We start from the raw sequence: 14,831 nt of genomic DNA, 5'->3' as shown, positions 1-14,831 counted from the left end.
TGACTTCTTTTACAACAGTAAAAAGTGTACAGAGTTTCTAGTGAGAAAAGTTTGCAACCCTGAGCTGCAGACAGCTCAGGAAAAGACTCAAAAAAAAAAAAAAAATCAATGAGTTGAAAAGTCATGCGGACAGCTGATTACAAATAAATTCTGACAGGTGATCATTACAAGCCTGGCTCATAACCAGGCTCCTGAGAAAAAAAAAAATGAGGACAGATTATCTGCTCTTAATTTAATGTGCACATATGTGACAGAAAATGGTGTAGCATATACACACACTATTTTTAAAAACTGGCTCAGAAAAAGCAAGGGTTTTTTATATTCTGCTCTTGCGACCTCCAAATATATTTTAACTTTGGAAACCCTTGTAAGTTATTAGTTAACTATGAAATACCTTGAAACTGAAATACAAAACAAAGTCAAATCCACATAAAGTAAAAGTAAGTAAATGAAATCCATGACTAAACACACACTTCTGACTTGGGGCCAAGGAGTTTGTTGACAGGTTTGGGGTATTTTGGGGGGGTGTTTTATTTCTTTTTAATGAGAAAGGAACGTTGCAGATTTGTAAGACTTTTCTATTTCATCCTGCTCCACAACTTTTGTCCTTCTATTTATTTATTTTGCCTCCTTATCAGATGATTCTGACAATGACTTCGCACGCTGAGCATGGCAAATGATCAAGCAGAAGGGAGAGGAGTGGTTTCCTGCTCCCAAGAGCACACTTTGCTCTAGCAAACCTTGTGCGAGCAGAAGAGCACAATAAATAAGTCACCCTTGGTCTTTTTATTTTTATTTTTTTAAAAGAAAAAAAGGCAAAGCACCATGTTTTCCAGATTTCAGTGTTGACACCGTTCCACTGATCATGATCTCAGCCATACTGGTATCAAGCCAGAGCAGTTATTCTGGATTCGTTCTAGTGTCTCTAAAGGGATTATTTCAAGTGTTAATAAACTAATAGAAGACTTCCACTGACATCAAATGGGTTTAAATCATGCATTACATTCAGAAATTGGACTCCATGATGTTTTCTTTGCCTACAGTTTAAAGTGACTATGGATGTAATTTATCAACTCAGGTCAGTTACACTCAGTTAATGCTAATTTAAGCAAGATTATAATGCAGTTCCAAAATCTAGTTCCTGCCCCACGTACTGTGGCAAATTTTACTTTGCTCAATAGAGAATAAGGTTATGGCCAAAATTTCAAACAGGAAGTACTGTCTTTTAAGTTTTAACTTAAAAATAATTGCACACTCCTGTGTTTTCATATCAAATACTGGCCAAGGGAATATTCTCTTTCACAGTCTTTCTGCCTGTTCATTTAACACCATGGCATCTACGCACTACTGTTCTGTTTGTGATTTTTTTGCATGCTAATAGCTAGGCTATCAATGAAGAAAAGAAGACAAGTTTCTTTGGAATTTCCACAGCTTCCTTACAAAATTTAAGCAAAAAAATCCCTGTGGAGCAACTTTGCAATAACTAGTTATTATTTTTATTTTTTGGAGTGTGAGTGACTTGAATCCTATCAGCCCTCTCTAAGCTGCCTGTCAGTCACACAGGGAGCAGCAGTGATTTACAGTGAGGAGGAGGTTCATGCCAAAATCCATAGGAAGTTCTTAGGGCTAATTTACCTGGTCTGACCGGGCTCTGCATGCAGTTCTGCGACACCATGCCTGGATGGACTGAAGTAGAAGCCCTGCTGCTGAGGTCCATGACAGAAGGTGATGCTGAGGTAGCTTGCTGGAGACCTGACTGGTGTGGGCTATGCTCGTGCTGGTTTGGGCTGGGTGGAATGCCATTTTCTGAGAGGAATTCTTCCAGGTCCATGTATTCCAACTGGAAAGTGTCTCCATCGTATGGCAGTGTCTTGTCCCATAATGTTGGGCCCAAGAAAGCTGACTGAGGGACTGTGGTACTGGTGTTGTCATCATCTAACTTCTTCTCTTTGTCTTTTTCTTTACCGAATGCTTAAACAAAACACAGAATAAAGAGATAAGCAATTAAAATATCAGCTACTATTACTTCAATTATTTCTCCTGCACTCTCAGTTCTAAGAAACGAATGCTCCCTTCATAAAAATAACTCCTTTGATGCAATCCCTTTGGTAGAGAATTGAAGGGTCGCACCAAGTGAGCACCTTTGCTGAATCCAACTGTGTTTTTGAGATTTTCCTCTATTTTTAGTTAACAATTCCACTGCATGCATGGCTTTGAATGTCAGGTTCAGTAAGTACTCAGACTTATAAGTAAGTATTTAAGTGGAAGCAAACTCAGAGATGCTATGCATTCTGTTGAGAACAGACTTAACTTAATACCCCTGTAATTTATTACCCTCTCGTTAATTAAAGTCCCAGTCTTGCTAGTCCTTACACAAGGAAAGTAGTCCTCAAATTCAGTACTTAACATTGCTGTAAGCTAGTAACTTACAACAGCGCAGTCTGACAGAATATGCATTTTGATGTGCAGAAAAAATGAAATTAAAGATTCAAAGGTAGAAGCAAAAGTTAAAATGATGCTTCTTACACATTCCTACAATATCCACTGATTTCAACACACATTTTTGAAGGGAAACAACCGATTTCCCTATTAGATTTGCAAGAATCTGAAGCAATAACGCTTCTCGTCAACTACCATGCCTTCTTAACATTTTCTTTTTAACCCCACGCAACAACCCCGGTGAAATCCTGCAAGTCTCTTTGCAAAAAACCTCACGACAGCTGAGGACACAAAAAGCCTTGGCTCTGCAGGACCTTTCACAGCTTTTCAAACGTGCTTCATTAGAAATACAGGGTGCAATTATGTCCGCACTACCTTAGCTTTCTAGAAAAGTTGAAACTTTCTGCTGTCAAAACGCCTTTCAGTCATAGGGGCCAGGTTTCAGGGAGGGCGGTTTTTAAACGGCGGGCGGGACGGAGCAGCCGGCCGCCCCGCGGGGAGGCTGCGGGGGACCCGAGCTCAGGCTGGGGGGGGTCCGCGCCGCCGCCCTGCGAGCCCCCCCTCTACCCGGCACTTCGTCCGAGGCAAATCGCGCCCGTTAATTTATTTTTGCAGGCGGCCGGAGCCGTCCCCGCCGCGGCCGTGGAAAAACCGAGCGTCTTCCGTTAGGTCGGGCCGACTGCACCCATCGCTCACCGCCTAATGCCCTTACCGAAATCATCCCATTACTTAATCGCCTTGGGGGGGGGGGGGGGGGGGGAGTCTGAGGGAGGGCGGGGGGGAAATAAAGGGAGAGCGAGGCAGCGGTCCCTGAGGTGAGGGCAGAGTAGGGGCCGCCATTTCGGGGCGCCTGCCCTCACCGGGCCGGGCTGTGAGGGGGCCGCGGGGGGCAGAGTCTGCCGCGGCGGCGGAGGGGGGAGGGCTGCCCGGGAAAGCCTCACCGTCTTCGTGAGCGAGCGGCAGCTTGAGCGGGTTTTCCAGCAGGGACTTCAGCACCCCGTAGGTGGGAGGTAGGAAGGTGGGGTTCAGCGGGAGCGGCCGCGACATGGTGGGCTTTCCCTCGGGGCAGCTGCGCGGCAGCGGTTCCCTCCCCTTCCTCTCGCGGCGCCGCTAACGAAGCGCGGTGAGACGGGCGCCGAGCCGGGCTCGTCGAGCCGAGCCCCGCTGTGAGGGGCACCGGGAGGCCGCCGGAGCAGGGGAGCGGGAGAGGCCCCTCCACCGCGCAGCTCCGCCGCCGCTGCCCGCACCGCTCCCGCCGCCCGCTCTGCGCCGCGCGCCCCGGCCGCGCGCCCATGTGCAGGCGCTGCCGGCGCTGACGTCAGGCGCGGCGCGGCGCCGCCATTGGCGCGAGGGGCGCGGCGGCCGGCCCCGCCCCCCGCCCCCCACCGGCACGCGGCGGCCGTTCCCCGCGGCGGGACGGGGCCGGGGGCCGGGTAGCGGGGAGGGACAGGGCCTGCCCGTGCGCGGGGTGTCTGAGGGGAGCGCGGCCGCTCCGCTCCCCCCGCCCGCGGGGAGCCGCGCCTGGCGAGGCCGCGGGCGGGAGCTGTCTCCCCGGTAACCGGGAGGAATGTTAATGAGTGTGAATGTTTGACCTCGCTCGGTGCATCCGAGCGTGAGGGCAGCGGGGAGCAGCCGCGGCACCCCTCAGGGGAGCGGGACGGGCGGGCACCCCCCGCCGCCCCGGCCTGAGGGCCCCGGGCCGTGCCGCCGTGTGAGGGGAGGCGGGTGGTGCCCAGCCCCGCGGGGGGGGGGAGCACGGCGGGGGAAGCCGCCCTGGCGCCCCGAAGGAGCCGAGGCGGGTGGTATTTTCACCCGTTTCAACGGGAACCGGTTACTGGGCTTGTGAGCACTGAGGCTGAGCGCCGCCCAGCTCTCCCACAGGTCTCCCATAAGCAGATTGCTTCTCTCACCAGCTACCAGATAAACCAGGGCGAGAGAGCTGTCACCACTAGCAGGGTTCCCGCTCTCTTGTCCCAATTTTGTGCCGGGCTTTCCTCTCTCCTTGCTAAGATCCTCGTTGCCAGTAGGGTTGAGTTTCTACCCGCCTGGGCCTTCAGCCACCCTCTCAGGATCTGAGCCCTCTCCACGGAGACTGTTCAAGAACCCCAGTCTTGCTGTAGTAACTTCCACCCTTCGGTGCTTGTAGGCATTTGTATCTCCCTGCCTCTCAGTTTTGGATGGCATTTTGCAAAGCTTTACCATCTGTATTTGTTACTCTTTCCTCAAAAGTCAGTTCTTTCACCATTAGCCAATATAAATAATCATAAATACTGACTATAAGCAAATAAATTATGTGCATAAACTTTTAGTTGGGGTGCCCAGTATTTAGAATAAAAGCTGTCTGAGGAACAGAAGTCTGCCTTGAACAGTTACGTTCTCCCCTTATGTATCTGCCTAGGATTACATGCACTGACTAGCGTCTACTCAAATGATCAGACTAAACCAAGCAACTAATCAAAGTCCAAAGTCCATTTAAATCGGTAAAATTGCACTGGCACAACCCAAACCTGAAGACTGGCAACTGTAACCGTCAGGCCCTTCAGAACCAGAGACAGCGTAATATTGACATATTTATGGCACAACTGAGCAGGGGTTATGGAAGAACCTTCAAATGCCAGTGAGGCGGCTCGGTTCACGACGGGGGGGCTTCAGGCAGGAACGTGGTAGTGGCAGCACAGTAGTTTTTAAGTCACCTAACCAGAAAAAAAGCACTAGATTATGAAATGGTTGTACACATACCAACATTGCCTCAGACGGCCAAATTGCTAGTTACTGGAAACCTTTAATTACAGAGGTACAGAGTGAGTGACAGAAAGATTAGACAGACAGAACGATTGGCAATCCATATGCAGATGGGGTACAGAATGTTTTTCTGTGCAGTATAAAGAAAAAAAAGATACATTTAGGAGACTTGGTAAGCAATGCAGACTAATCAGAAGAGGTAAAAGCAATGGGGATATTGGGGCACATCTGTGACGAACAAGATTAGTTAGGGATGTAATGAAAGCTCAACTTGAGCAGAATTCCTTACGTTTTTATGGTTATTGACCATTACAGACAAAATACTTGACAGAAAGAAACGCCATTTTCAGTGCAACAGAATGACAGGAAAACTGCACTGTTTCACTACTTGACATTAAATAGGATAAATTATGTGTAGATCTGTGCAAATGTGGAACAAAATGAAGCAACCAGACACTGAGGACTGCAAACAGTTACAGACTGTGCATTCCCACCACGCAGGAGCTGAGAATTTCCTGGATGAGAAAGCCGAAACAACTCTTCCTGATATATGGACCATCCAGAAAAGCTCAGCAAAATACCTGAGTGCAGTGCCCGAGCTGTTGTTTTCAGCCCCACACTACAACAGGAGCAGTAATTTAACTCCAGCCTTGCCACACAGGCAGGTTTCACACCAAGCTGCCTAAATTGCCAGGCTGTCAGGACACGTTTTTGGACACTAGTGTTGTGTGTACCTGCAAGTTACTGATTTTTACTAGCTACTTTTCCAAAGGTGGCCCCCAAATCCTTCACGCTAGTTTGACCACTGGCTGACCCCCCACGCTACACTCCAGGTAAGGCTCACACAACCGAACAGAGCTAATGCTACACTAGCTGGATTTCTACATTTTCCAACCCAAATGCCGTTTGTTGGCATGTGTGCTTAGCTTAGCATTCACCCATAAAATGTTTATTTTATGGCTTATGAAGGACTATGACAGCTTCTTAGATTTTGTATAGAAAATACCTTGATCGGTCCCCAATTGAAAAAAATAAACAGCCAATGTTTATGTTTCTGCCCCTGGCATTTTCATCACAGAAATGTGATCCGTTTTATGGCTCAAAGATCCTGGTTTTTTCAAACTTAATACACATAAGTCAATGTACTGTTTTCCACGATCATCTTTTTTTTAGGTGTCATTTTCTTTAGCAAAAGCAATTTGAAAAGACAATTTTAAGCTCAAAAAACCTTTTCACTTTTCAGGGGTCCTTCCGCCCCCGGGCCAGGCACCCGGGGCCCAGCCGGCCCTGCGGCAGCCCCGGCGCACACGGCCGGGCGGGGCCATGCCCGGTTCCCGCGGCCATGCCCGGTTCCCGCGGCCATCCGCGCAGTTCGCAGCCGCGCTCTGCCCGCAGCCGCCCGCCCGGACACGCACAGCGCTCGGGGGGGTTTGTCAGCAGGGAGTGTCGCCAGCGGGCAGGCGGCAGCGCTCCCCCTCAGCGCTGCCCGCGGGGGACATGGCGGCCGCGCTACCGGCACCGCGGGGTGACGGCCGGGGCCCCTCCCGCTCTGCCGCTCCCCACCAGCATGCCCCGGGGGACCCCCTCGGAGGAGGGGCCGGTACCCCGACCCCTGCGGAAGCCCGGCGCTGAGGGCCCCTCCCTGCGGGCGGCCCGGGGCGGCCGAGGGGGACCCGCGGGGCGGGGCGGCCACAGCGCCGGACGCCGGCGTCACGCGAGCGGGGGGGGGGGGGGAGGTGCGCGCGGGCCGTCACGTGAGCGCGCGGGGTGACCTACTTGGGGCCATGGCGGGGCCCGGCGGCGCGGGCGGGCGGCGGGAGGCTCGTGCCGGGAGGCTCGTGCCGGGCCCGCGCTGCCGCCGCCGCCGCCCCCCCCGGGCACTGCGGGCCGGGAACCCGCCGGGGTCTGAGCCTGCGGCCCTCGGCCTGGCCTGCGCCTCGTCATCCTCTTGTTCCTAAACCTACTCACAGCCCTGCTTTTAAAACTGAATAAAGATCTATCCCCCCCCCCCCCCCAAAAAAAAGAAAAGTTATTTTAAACGTTTTACAAAGGAGGTGCTGCTCGTTTTAAGTAAATATTTGGTGTAGTCCTTAAGATGTTTTCTCCATCATTTTGTCTGCAGTTCCCATTCTCTTCCCTATTGCACTTCTTGCAATGGTAATTGGGAATTCTGTTCTGAAATATCTTCTGGAATACAAGATCGCAGGTTTTTTTCCCCATACAGAAAGCTTGGGTATAAATTTTCATTAGGGATACATCTAACCACTATCTTCCAGGGGATCTACTTATATTTTCTCCATAAACACGGATAAAAGTGGGTCAGGACTGTGCAATAATCACAACTCAGCATAAATGTCAATATGGATAGATGGAACGATGCCCGCTCCTGTGCTGGAAGAAGGTGTATCACGGTCAACTTGTAATCTAGAGCTCCATATGTACTTAAATATAGATGGTCTGAAGAATCCTGTCCTTTTCTCTGACCATTTCATTGTGTCTCAGGGTTCAGTAAGCACCAGTAACTGTATGTGCAGTTTGAGAAATCGCTTGAACTTGAGCAAAACTTCCTCTGATCAGGTATGCATACGGTCGCAGCTGGACTGCCGGTGTCACTTAATTCCTCTGCTAGGTTGCTTTCTTCTAAGTATGTTCTGTCTGGAGAAAGGAATTGCAAAAGTGGGGGGGAAGGATAACAAGCTATGAGGTGAAGAGAGAGGATAAATAATGCAGGAGAACAGCCTTTTGGGTCAAGGCACAGGACAGATAGGAAAAGCAAACGGTTTACAGTACCTTAAATACCTGCTGGTTTATCAACACAGGGATCCCTGCCTCCGCCCTTTAGGAGCCAAAACAATGGATGGAAGTATTGAGTGAGATGCACAAAAAACCAGAGGTGAGAATTTGAAGAGACTTAAGATTCAGCCTTTGTTCTAATTTGTCCTAACACAGTGAAACAGTTCCCCGATTGGACTCAGAGAATGGTACATTTCCAGCTGTACTATGTGATGCGTAACTCAGAGGTGCATAAAAAAAAAAACCACGAGTACGTTCAGATACCCACACCCTAGCTGGAGCTAAAAAGCAGCAGCTTTTGAAGACAAGGTTGAGAAGCACCAAGGAGCAAAGCCTGTCCCCCACTTCCTTCACCATCCTAGAGGTTCTGGAAGTAGCTTGGCTTGGCTTTCCAAGTTAAAGCTGCTACCAGCAGCTCTGAATTAATTAAAAATTTATGTTTACTGTCCACGTGGTGTGCAGCTGAGCGATCCACTGTGGCTCCTCACAAGAGGAAAAATGCTTGTTGAATGAACCATGATCTGCCCCCGCCTTTTTTTTTTTTTTTTTTTTTTCCTTAGGTTTAATTGAATGTGGGAGAGACAGGTTTAGAACTGCTTTTGGTTGATGGCAGAGGAACTTCTCTTAAGTAATCTGGGGTGGTTCCAAAAGGCATTCCAGTTCTCAGAAAAATAGGTATTACTAGTCATTGCTTATATGCTAGGAGTTGAAAGATTAGTAATTTTCTCTGCCAAAGTTTACAGTCAGCCTTTACCATGACAGTAGATCAAATACATGTAGTTGCCTGGGCAGCTGACCTGGTTTGAACTCAGCAAGTGTTACTCTCAATGATGACTACATTTTTGGAACAAATACTCCGCTATGCTTTTTAAAGCAACCTTAACCTTGTAAAGTATTAACCAGCCTCTCAAGCCCATTTCAGGCACCTAGTGCCCTTGGTGCCTTGGCGCATTATTTAGACACAGGAGGTGTAAGCAGCCAGATGACAGAACTGGATTGAGACAAGCAGTAACGGAGTAGAACTGGCCTGTTCTGCAGTCAGACCTTCCCCTGAATAAGGACAACTCCCAGCTGGTGCCAATGGGAGAAACAACTTGATCCTTCCATTTATTCCTCTGCGCTCCCATTCCTCTTCTTTCTCACTTTTGGCTTGCATGCTGCAGAAAGTCAGTTAGAAATAGCTGTTCTTACATGCTCAGGCTGTTTGATTTTGGAAGTTGGCATTGGATTTACTGGAGACAGAAGAGCACCCACGAGCACAGAATAAAACAGCCCATCCCCAGGCAAAGCTGTAACAGAAGGGAGGAGTGAAAGGTGCAGGAGCTGAGCATCTCCTCCTTATTCAGTTTCTATTGAAGTCAATGACCCAGATTTCTCTGACTTCAGATGGCTGTTTTCAGAGAGCTTGCTGGCAGCATGGTGCTGGGGAAGGTCAGGCAGAATGTAGCCTGAAGTATTCTGCATGCATAGGCTTATCAGATCTGGATCTGTAGAACTTGATACTGAAAACCCATGGTCTTCAGTGAGGTCTGTGGAAGTCACTGAATTGACTAGTACCCTGGGCTTCAGGCTTGCAAGGCTGTCCCAAGCTTGGGATTTCTTTCTGTCCTGTACTTCTGTGATCAGTTCTGTGACATCCACCTTGCTTCCCTCTTAAAAAAAAAAAATGCAGAAAACCCAAACTAGTTCTTAATCCCATGGGTTTAGATTATTAAGAACCCAGAAACGTGGTAAACCTGTCTTTGGCAAGAAAGCCTGACCTTCTGTGGAAAACTGGGAAAATTCCTACAGACTAAAATGAGGCTTCTAAACATAAAAGCATTACAGTCATGCTATATCTCTTTATGAAACAATCACTGTAACTGCACATATTTTAAAAGAGCAGCAAGTAGTGCAGAAACTCACATTAACCTGTATGCAGTTTATCCTGTAGGTTTAGATCCATTAAGTCTGCAGATGAGACTGGTTTGTTTTATGGCGTTTTTTCCCCCCCCCCTCTTTTTTTGTACTCCCACTTTCAGTTATGTGCAGCAGCAGAACAGGTTTCCGATACTGATGTCGGCCTGCAGTACCCTTCGTTAGCCCAGCCAGGGGGATTCTGCTAAATTATCATCTCTCTTATGGCCCATTTTACTCTGTTTAAATCTCTCATCAGAAATTTCAGTTGGAAACTAGCTGCTGTCTCAGTATCAGAATATGCACATTGAATATGTTAAATCTCAGCATACCAGGCTTCCCAGGTTTTTGGAAACCTACTTATGCAAATATCATAATGCAACATAGAGACAGTAACAATGAATGCTGGCTTAAGAGGCAAATGTACCCTGGATTCCATGCTTGTGTCTCTCTACTTCATTTGATACAGAAAGTCTGATTAGATCTCTAAAGATTACAGTTTAAAAGGGCTTGGAAAAAACAGACTATTAATAACTTGGATTTTTTTAATGTATATTCAAATATAGAATCAGCTTTACTGATACAGAGCATCGCAAAGCTGGATTTCAGTTGTATAGCTCTGTGTTTATCAAAAGGAAAAGGAGGTATTTTCCCATAATCATATGTTGGCTTTGTCTTACCAGTGTCCAGGGCTGCCGCGTGCTGTGACGCAGGACGGAGCAGCTGCACTCTGGGGATTGCGCTCTGAGGGAAGGGAGCAGATTCAGAGTGTTCAAACCACGAGTCCTCCTACCTCTCCTTTCCGCTGGAGTCAGCAGCTCTGCAGAAGTCCTGCTCCCCATTTTATCTCCTGAAAAATTAGACTAATTGCTAACGTCTCCTATGAGGACAGATGTGTACAGAAAAGATGTACGTTAAAAGAGATGCACGATATTTGCCATTTCAAACAATGTTCAGCTTTGTGCTGTCAGCTTTGTAAAGTTCTTTTTATGCAGTGAAGTGAAATGTTTAAGTTAATTGAGATGAATACAATGATAGCTGGCAGCTGTATCATTATAACCCTTCAATATACTGCGGACACAAGGAAGCATAGAAGCATTGCTATTGTTTGCTGCTTTATTCTGCCTCTGACTTTTTTTTAAATGTCATATTTTCTTTTAAAGTTATCTGCTCTGATCTGCGGTAAAGTAGGTGCATAACTGACTGCATTTGGACTAAAGATACTCTTGTCTGTATGTTTCCTGGCCAGGCATTTAGATTATAAGCTATATTGAAAGCATCAGGCAGAAAGTTATACTGGAAACATTGGACATAAATAGTTTAATATTAAATCAGCTTTGTATTATTTTTATTCCCATTCATTTTTAAAGCTGTTAAAAAACCCCCTTTTAATTAATTGCCTTGCAGAACAAGTTGGTTTTGAAGGCTCACAACTAGCATTTTCATAGGCAGGTTTCTGGTTGTTTTTTTTTTTTTTTTTTTTTTTTTTTAAACCGCTGAAGGGCATAAACATACTTACAGTTTGCTATAGCCATCTGACAGCATGTATGCAAGGAAATAAAGATGTCCTCCTCCTGTATTTTCCCTTAAATGGCTTTGACCTGGAGAATATATTATGTTGATTGGCATGAGAAAGAAGGCTGTGATCTTATTTTTACTGTTTATTATAGCTGTTTCAAACTTATCAAGGAAGAAATAGAGGCTTTTTAGATGGCTGCTTGCCAACATCACTAATCAGAATTTTAATGAGATTTTTCTTTTTGAGGTCCAAATTCGGTCTAATTAACAATATATAAAACAAATGTATAATGGGTTGCAGCCTACTGCATATAGAAAGTGTTTCAATCTCTTTACAAATAGAAATGTTGAACAAAATACACATTCTTATGCTGTTTTAAATATATGCAGCTTTTTTTTTTTTTTTTACTGTTATGCCTTAATTAACAAATTGCCTTTAGAAAATGTGGTCCTAGAGTTTTATAACAACTTTGACGTCTCTGAAGGGGAATAATGCAGGTGCTTCTGGCTGAACCTCCTCATGCAATTCCCGTTCACTTTGACACCGACTCCTGAAAACCCCAGTCCGACACACGCTGCTGTCACAGGGAGAGCGTGAGCTGGGCCTTTTGACTTCCCTGAAGTGCTCCATTTGCCATCATCCCATCTTTGGATGGACCATGTGTTCCTATTGTTTGTGGGCTGGATAACTAGCCTGCAGCTCCCATTTCCCAACCATCACAAAAGGCACAGTTATATTTAGTCTACACACACTGTTTTTCTCCAAGCATTTAAGACAGAAGATGATTAACAACTACACGTCATCCACAAAACACAGTGTTGTTTCTTCCTCCGAAGTATATTTTGTGCAAAGAGGGATAAACCAAAAGGACTTTTCTCTTTCCCCCTTGCAAGATTTTGTTGTTATTTATGGTACTGTACTTCAGTTCTCTCCATGTCTGGCTTATCTGTTACATATCAAATATTTCAAAAAAGGAAAGCGTCTTTAATCAGAGTTGCCCAGATGCAGCTTAATGCAATTAAACACCTAAAAGTATAGAACTGCAGCTTCTGCCTAAACAGACCATTTCATTCACATCCTGTGACCATTAACCTTGCAAAACCTTTTTCCAAATTTCATGTTTAGTAAACGAATCTCATTTCTTTATTCCAGCTAAATCAATATCCCTTCTGATTCATGTAGCTCGTGAAACTGAAGATGAATAGCAGCAGTAACGGTGGGGGTAAAAAACCCCCCAAAGCACACCAGAACAGAATGAATATAGAAACCAAAACAGACTCTCCCTTGCACAAACTCAGTCATCATTTCTAGTAGTATTGGGTTGGAGTGTTCAAAACACTTGAGCAGGACTTTGAGTGTCGCTCTAGACCAGGTTTATCTGAAATGCTGTGACTACAGTTTATGCTAAGTGGTAGCATCTGTAGTTAATAGGATAGTCTATCAACTGACCATTAGCTTTGAACTAACACCAGACATATTCTAAGTAAGCTTAAACAGCCATTTCAAATGTGTATTTCTTGAAGTGTGTAAATAAATATATTCACAGCAATTTTAAGGAAAGAGCCAAACCACAGGGCAGAGTGAGCCAGAATAATTTTGCATCTGTTACAACACTCAGGATAATGTTTTCGTTGATTTATAGTGAAAATATTTGTTTTTCAGCTGGAATTTTGGTAACTCGAAACAGATGTTCACAGTGATGTTGGAACACTGTCTACCCATGCTTCTCTGTTCAATCAAGTGCTGTTACACATTTAAATTAATCTAGGAAAAAATTAATATACTGGGAAATTACTAATCTTAAGGGAGGTACATAATAATGGGATTCCAATCGGATTATCTTTTCATTTTATCAGAATTTCAAGACATAAAATAACACATGCAAAAAACTACCGAAGCTGCTAAGTTTCAACTGTTTTGAGACCCTAGATGGAGGAGAAGTGCTTGTCTATGTATTTTTTTCAAGGACTTGTAGTGTTGAACCAACACAGCTTTCCATCTTTCTTCCTCCGTCACTGAGCTAGGGAATATTTAAACAAGGGGAGAGAAGGTTCTTCTCTATAATGAGAAAGTTATTCGTATCTCCTAAAAATCATTAAGAATTCAATATATTATTTTTAAAAAGTCCTATTTATATCACTTAAAGATCTCTGACTATAGAGCAGCCACAAATACAATCCTCTCTTCCCCACTGCTTTACTCATGTACCTCAACGTTTAGCCAGAAAAGGAGAGGAGTGTGTCTCTGCGCTCATTAGATTAGCTGGGAGAGCAGCACGTTCTGAAATCCATAGACATCTTTGCATTCACTTCAGTGGCACTGAGCTCCTGAGCTCAGGAGCAAACGGCACTTCTGTCAATTTGGAGAGGCTGCCTTTTTTTTTTTTTTTTTTTTTCTCCATTTTTCCTTAGGGAGGCAAGTTACAGTCTCCTCTCAAGTGCAAACATCCAAAGCTATTTGCTGATGTGAATTCCAGATTGCCAGTGGAGCTCTGCCTGATGTCTTTACCTTACGAGGGCTGTTGTTTCTTCTAGGAACTTTCAAATACTCTTCTGCAATGTTCTTGCTTCCCAGGAAAGATCCAAATAAGCTGGCACACAACTATTTAACGGTTATCCCATTTGCAGCTACCTTTCTTTCCAGGCGGCATCACTATATTCTCAGTGGCTGAAAGCACTAACAACGTCAGAGAGGAGCCAGTGACTTTTTTCTGTGTGATGCAAACATTTTGAGTTACAGTTACCGCATTAAGCTCTTGAAGATGTACAGAGATGTTTCCTCACCACTTTGAGGCACTCGTAATAGTCCTTGATGACACGCTCAGCCCGGGGAGGACTGCCTGCTGGTCGGTCCTCAGTGCCGTTGGCTGAGAAAAGGGGAGGCAGAGCATGTGGATCTGGGTCTCTTTAGGCCTCAGCTCTTTTACACCAGTATCTCATCCGGAGAGGTACACTATTAACATTGGAAGAAGTGGACCCTTAGCACAAGCTTGTTATGCAAATGCAGTACAAACGCGGATTTTACTAGAATATACTCTTTGCAAGCAAGTTAGTATTTATAGTGGTGACATGAGTCACCTTCTTAGATACCATGGATACAGCATTTCATCCGCTAACTCCATTGAGTACAATCAGCTTCTCACAATACTTTGCACTTTCACTTGTACAACCGAGTGATTGTTTCGCTCCTCAGGACACTCCTTCCTCTCTGTCCTGGAGAGAACTGGAGCCAACAGGCATTTGAAATCCCTCTATGGCCAAGAAGCTTCTGTGCAACAGAACCAAAACTTCGACTGCTATAGACTTTTAGACAAGATGTTTCAAACATTCCTCTGATGCTTTGCTCAGACATCCAGCACCATTATTTTATCTTGGTTGCTATCTAACTCACTTGTCAACTGATATGTGAGTTCTTCCTTGGAAAAGCTGTCCCTTCTGCAAGC

The 14,831-nt window shown here is 45.7% G+C and overlaps 1 protein-coding gene across 2 annotated transcripts in view; it reads right to left on the bottom strand.

Annotated features, from left to right (window-relative positions):
- The window catches only part of HLF (HLF transcription factor, PAR bZIP family member), a 37,250-nt gene extending 33,551 nt beyond the window's left edge, over positions 1–3,699 (bottom strand). For both annotated transcript variants that reach the window (XM_074888964.1, XM_074888965.1), the window contains exons 1-2: positions 3,381–3,699; positions 1,636–1,971 (exon numbers count right to left, since the gene is read on the bottom strand). In XM_074888964.1, coding sequence (XP_074745065.1) covers positions 1,636–1,971; positions 3,381–3,486 — 442 coding nt within the window. In that variant the 5' untranslated portion in view covers positions 3,487–3,699. The remainder of the gene's footprint in view (positions 1–1,635; positions 1,972–3,380) is intronic.
- Between the last annotated feature and the right edge of the window lie 11,132 nt (positions 3,700–14,831).

This window comes from Strix uralensis, chromosome 19 (genome assembly GCF_047716275.1).
Source record: "Strix uralensis isolate ZFMK-TIS-50842 chromosome 19, bStrUra1, whole genome shotgun sequence".
Lineage (NCBI taxonomy): Eukaryota > Metazoa > Chordata > Aves > Strigiformes > Strigidae > Strix > Strix uralensis.
This window is presented reverse-complemented; position numbering and strand designations above follow the sequence as displayed.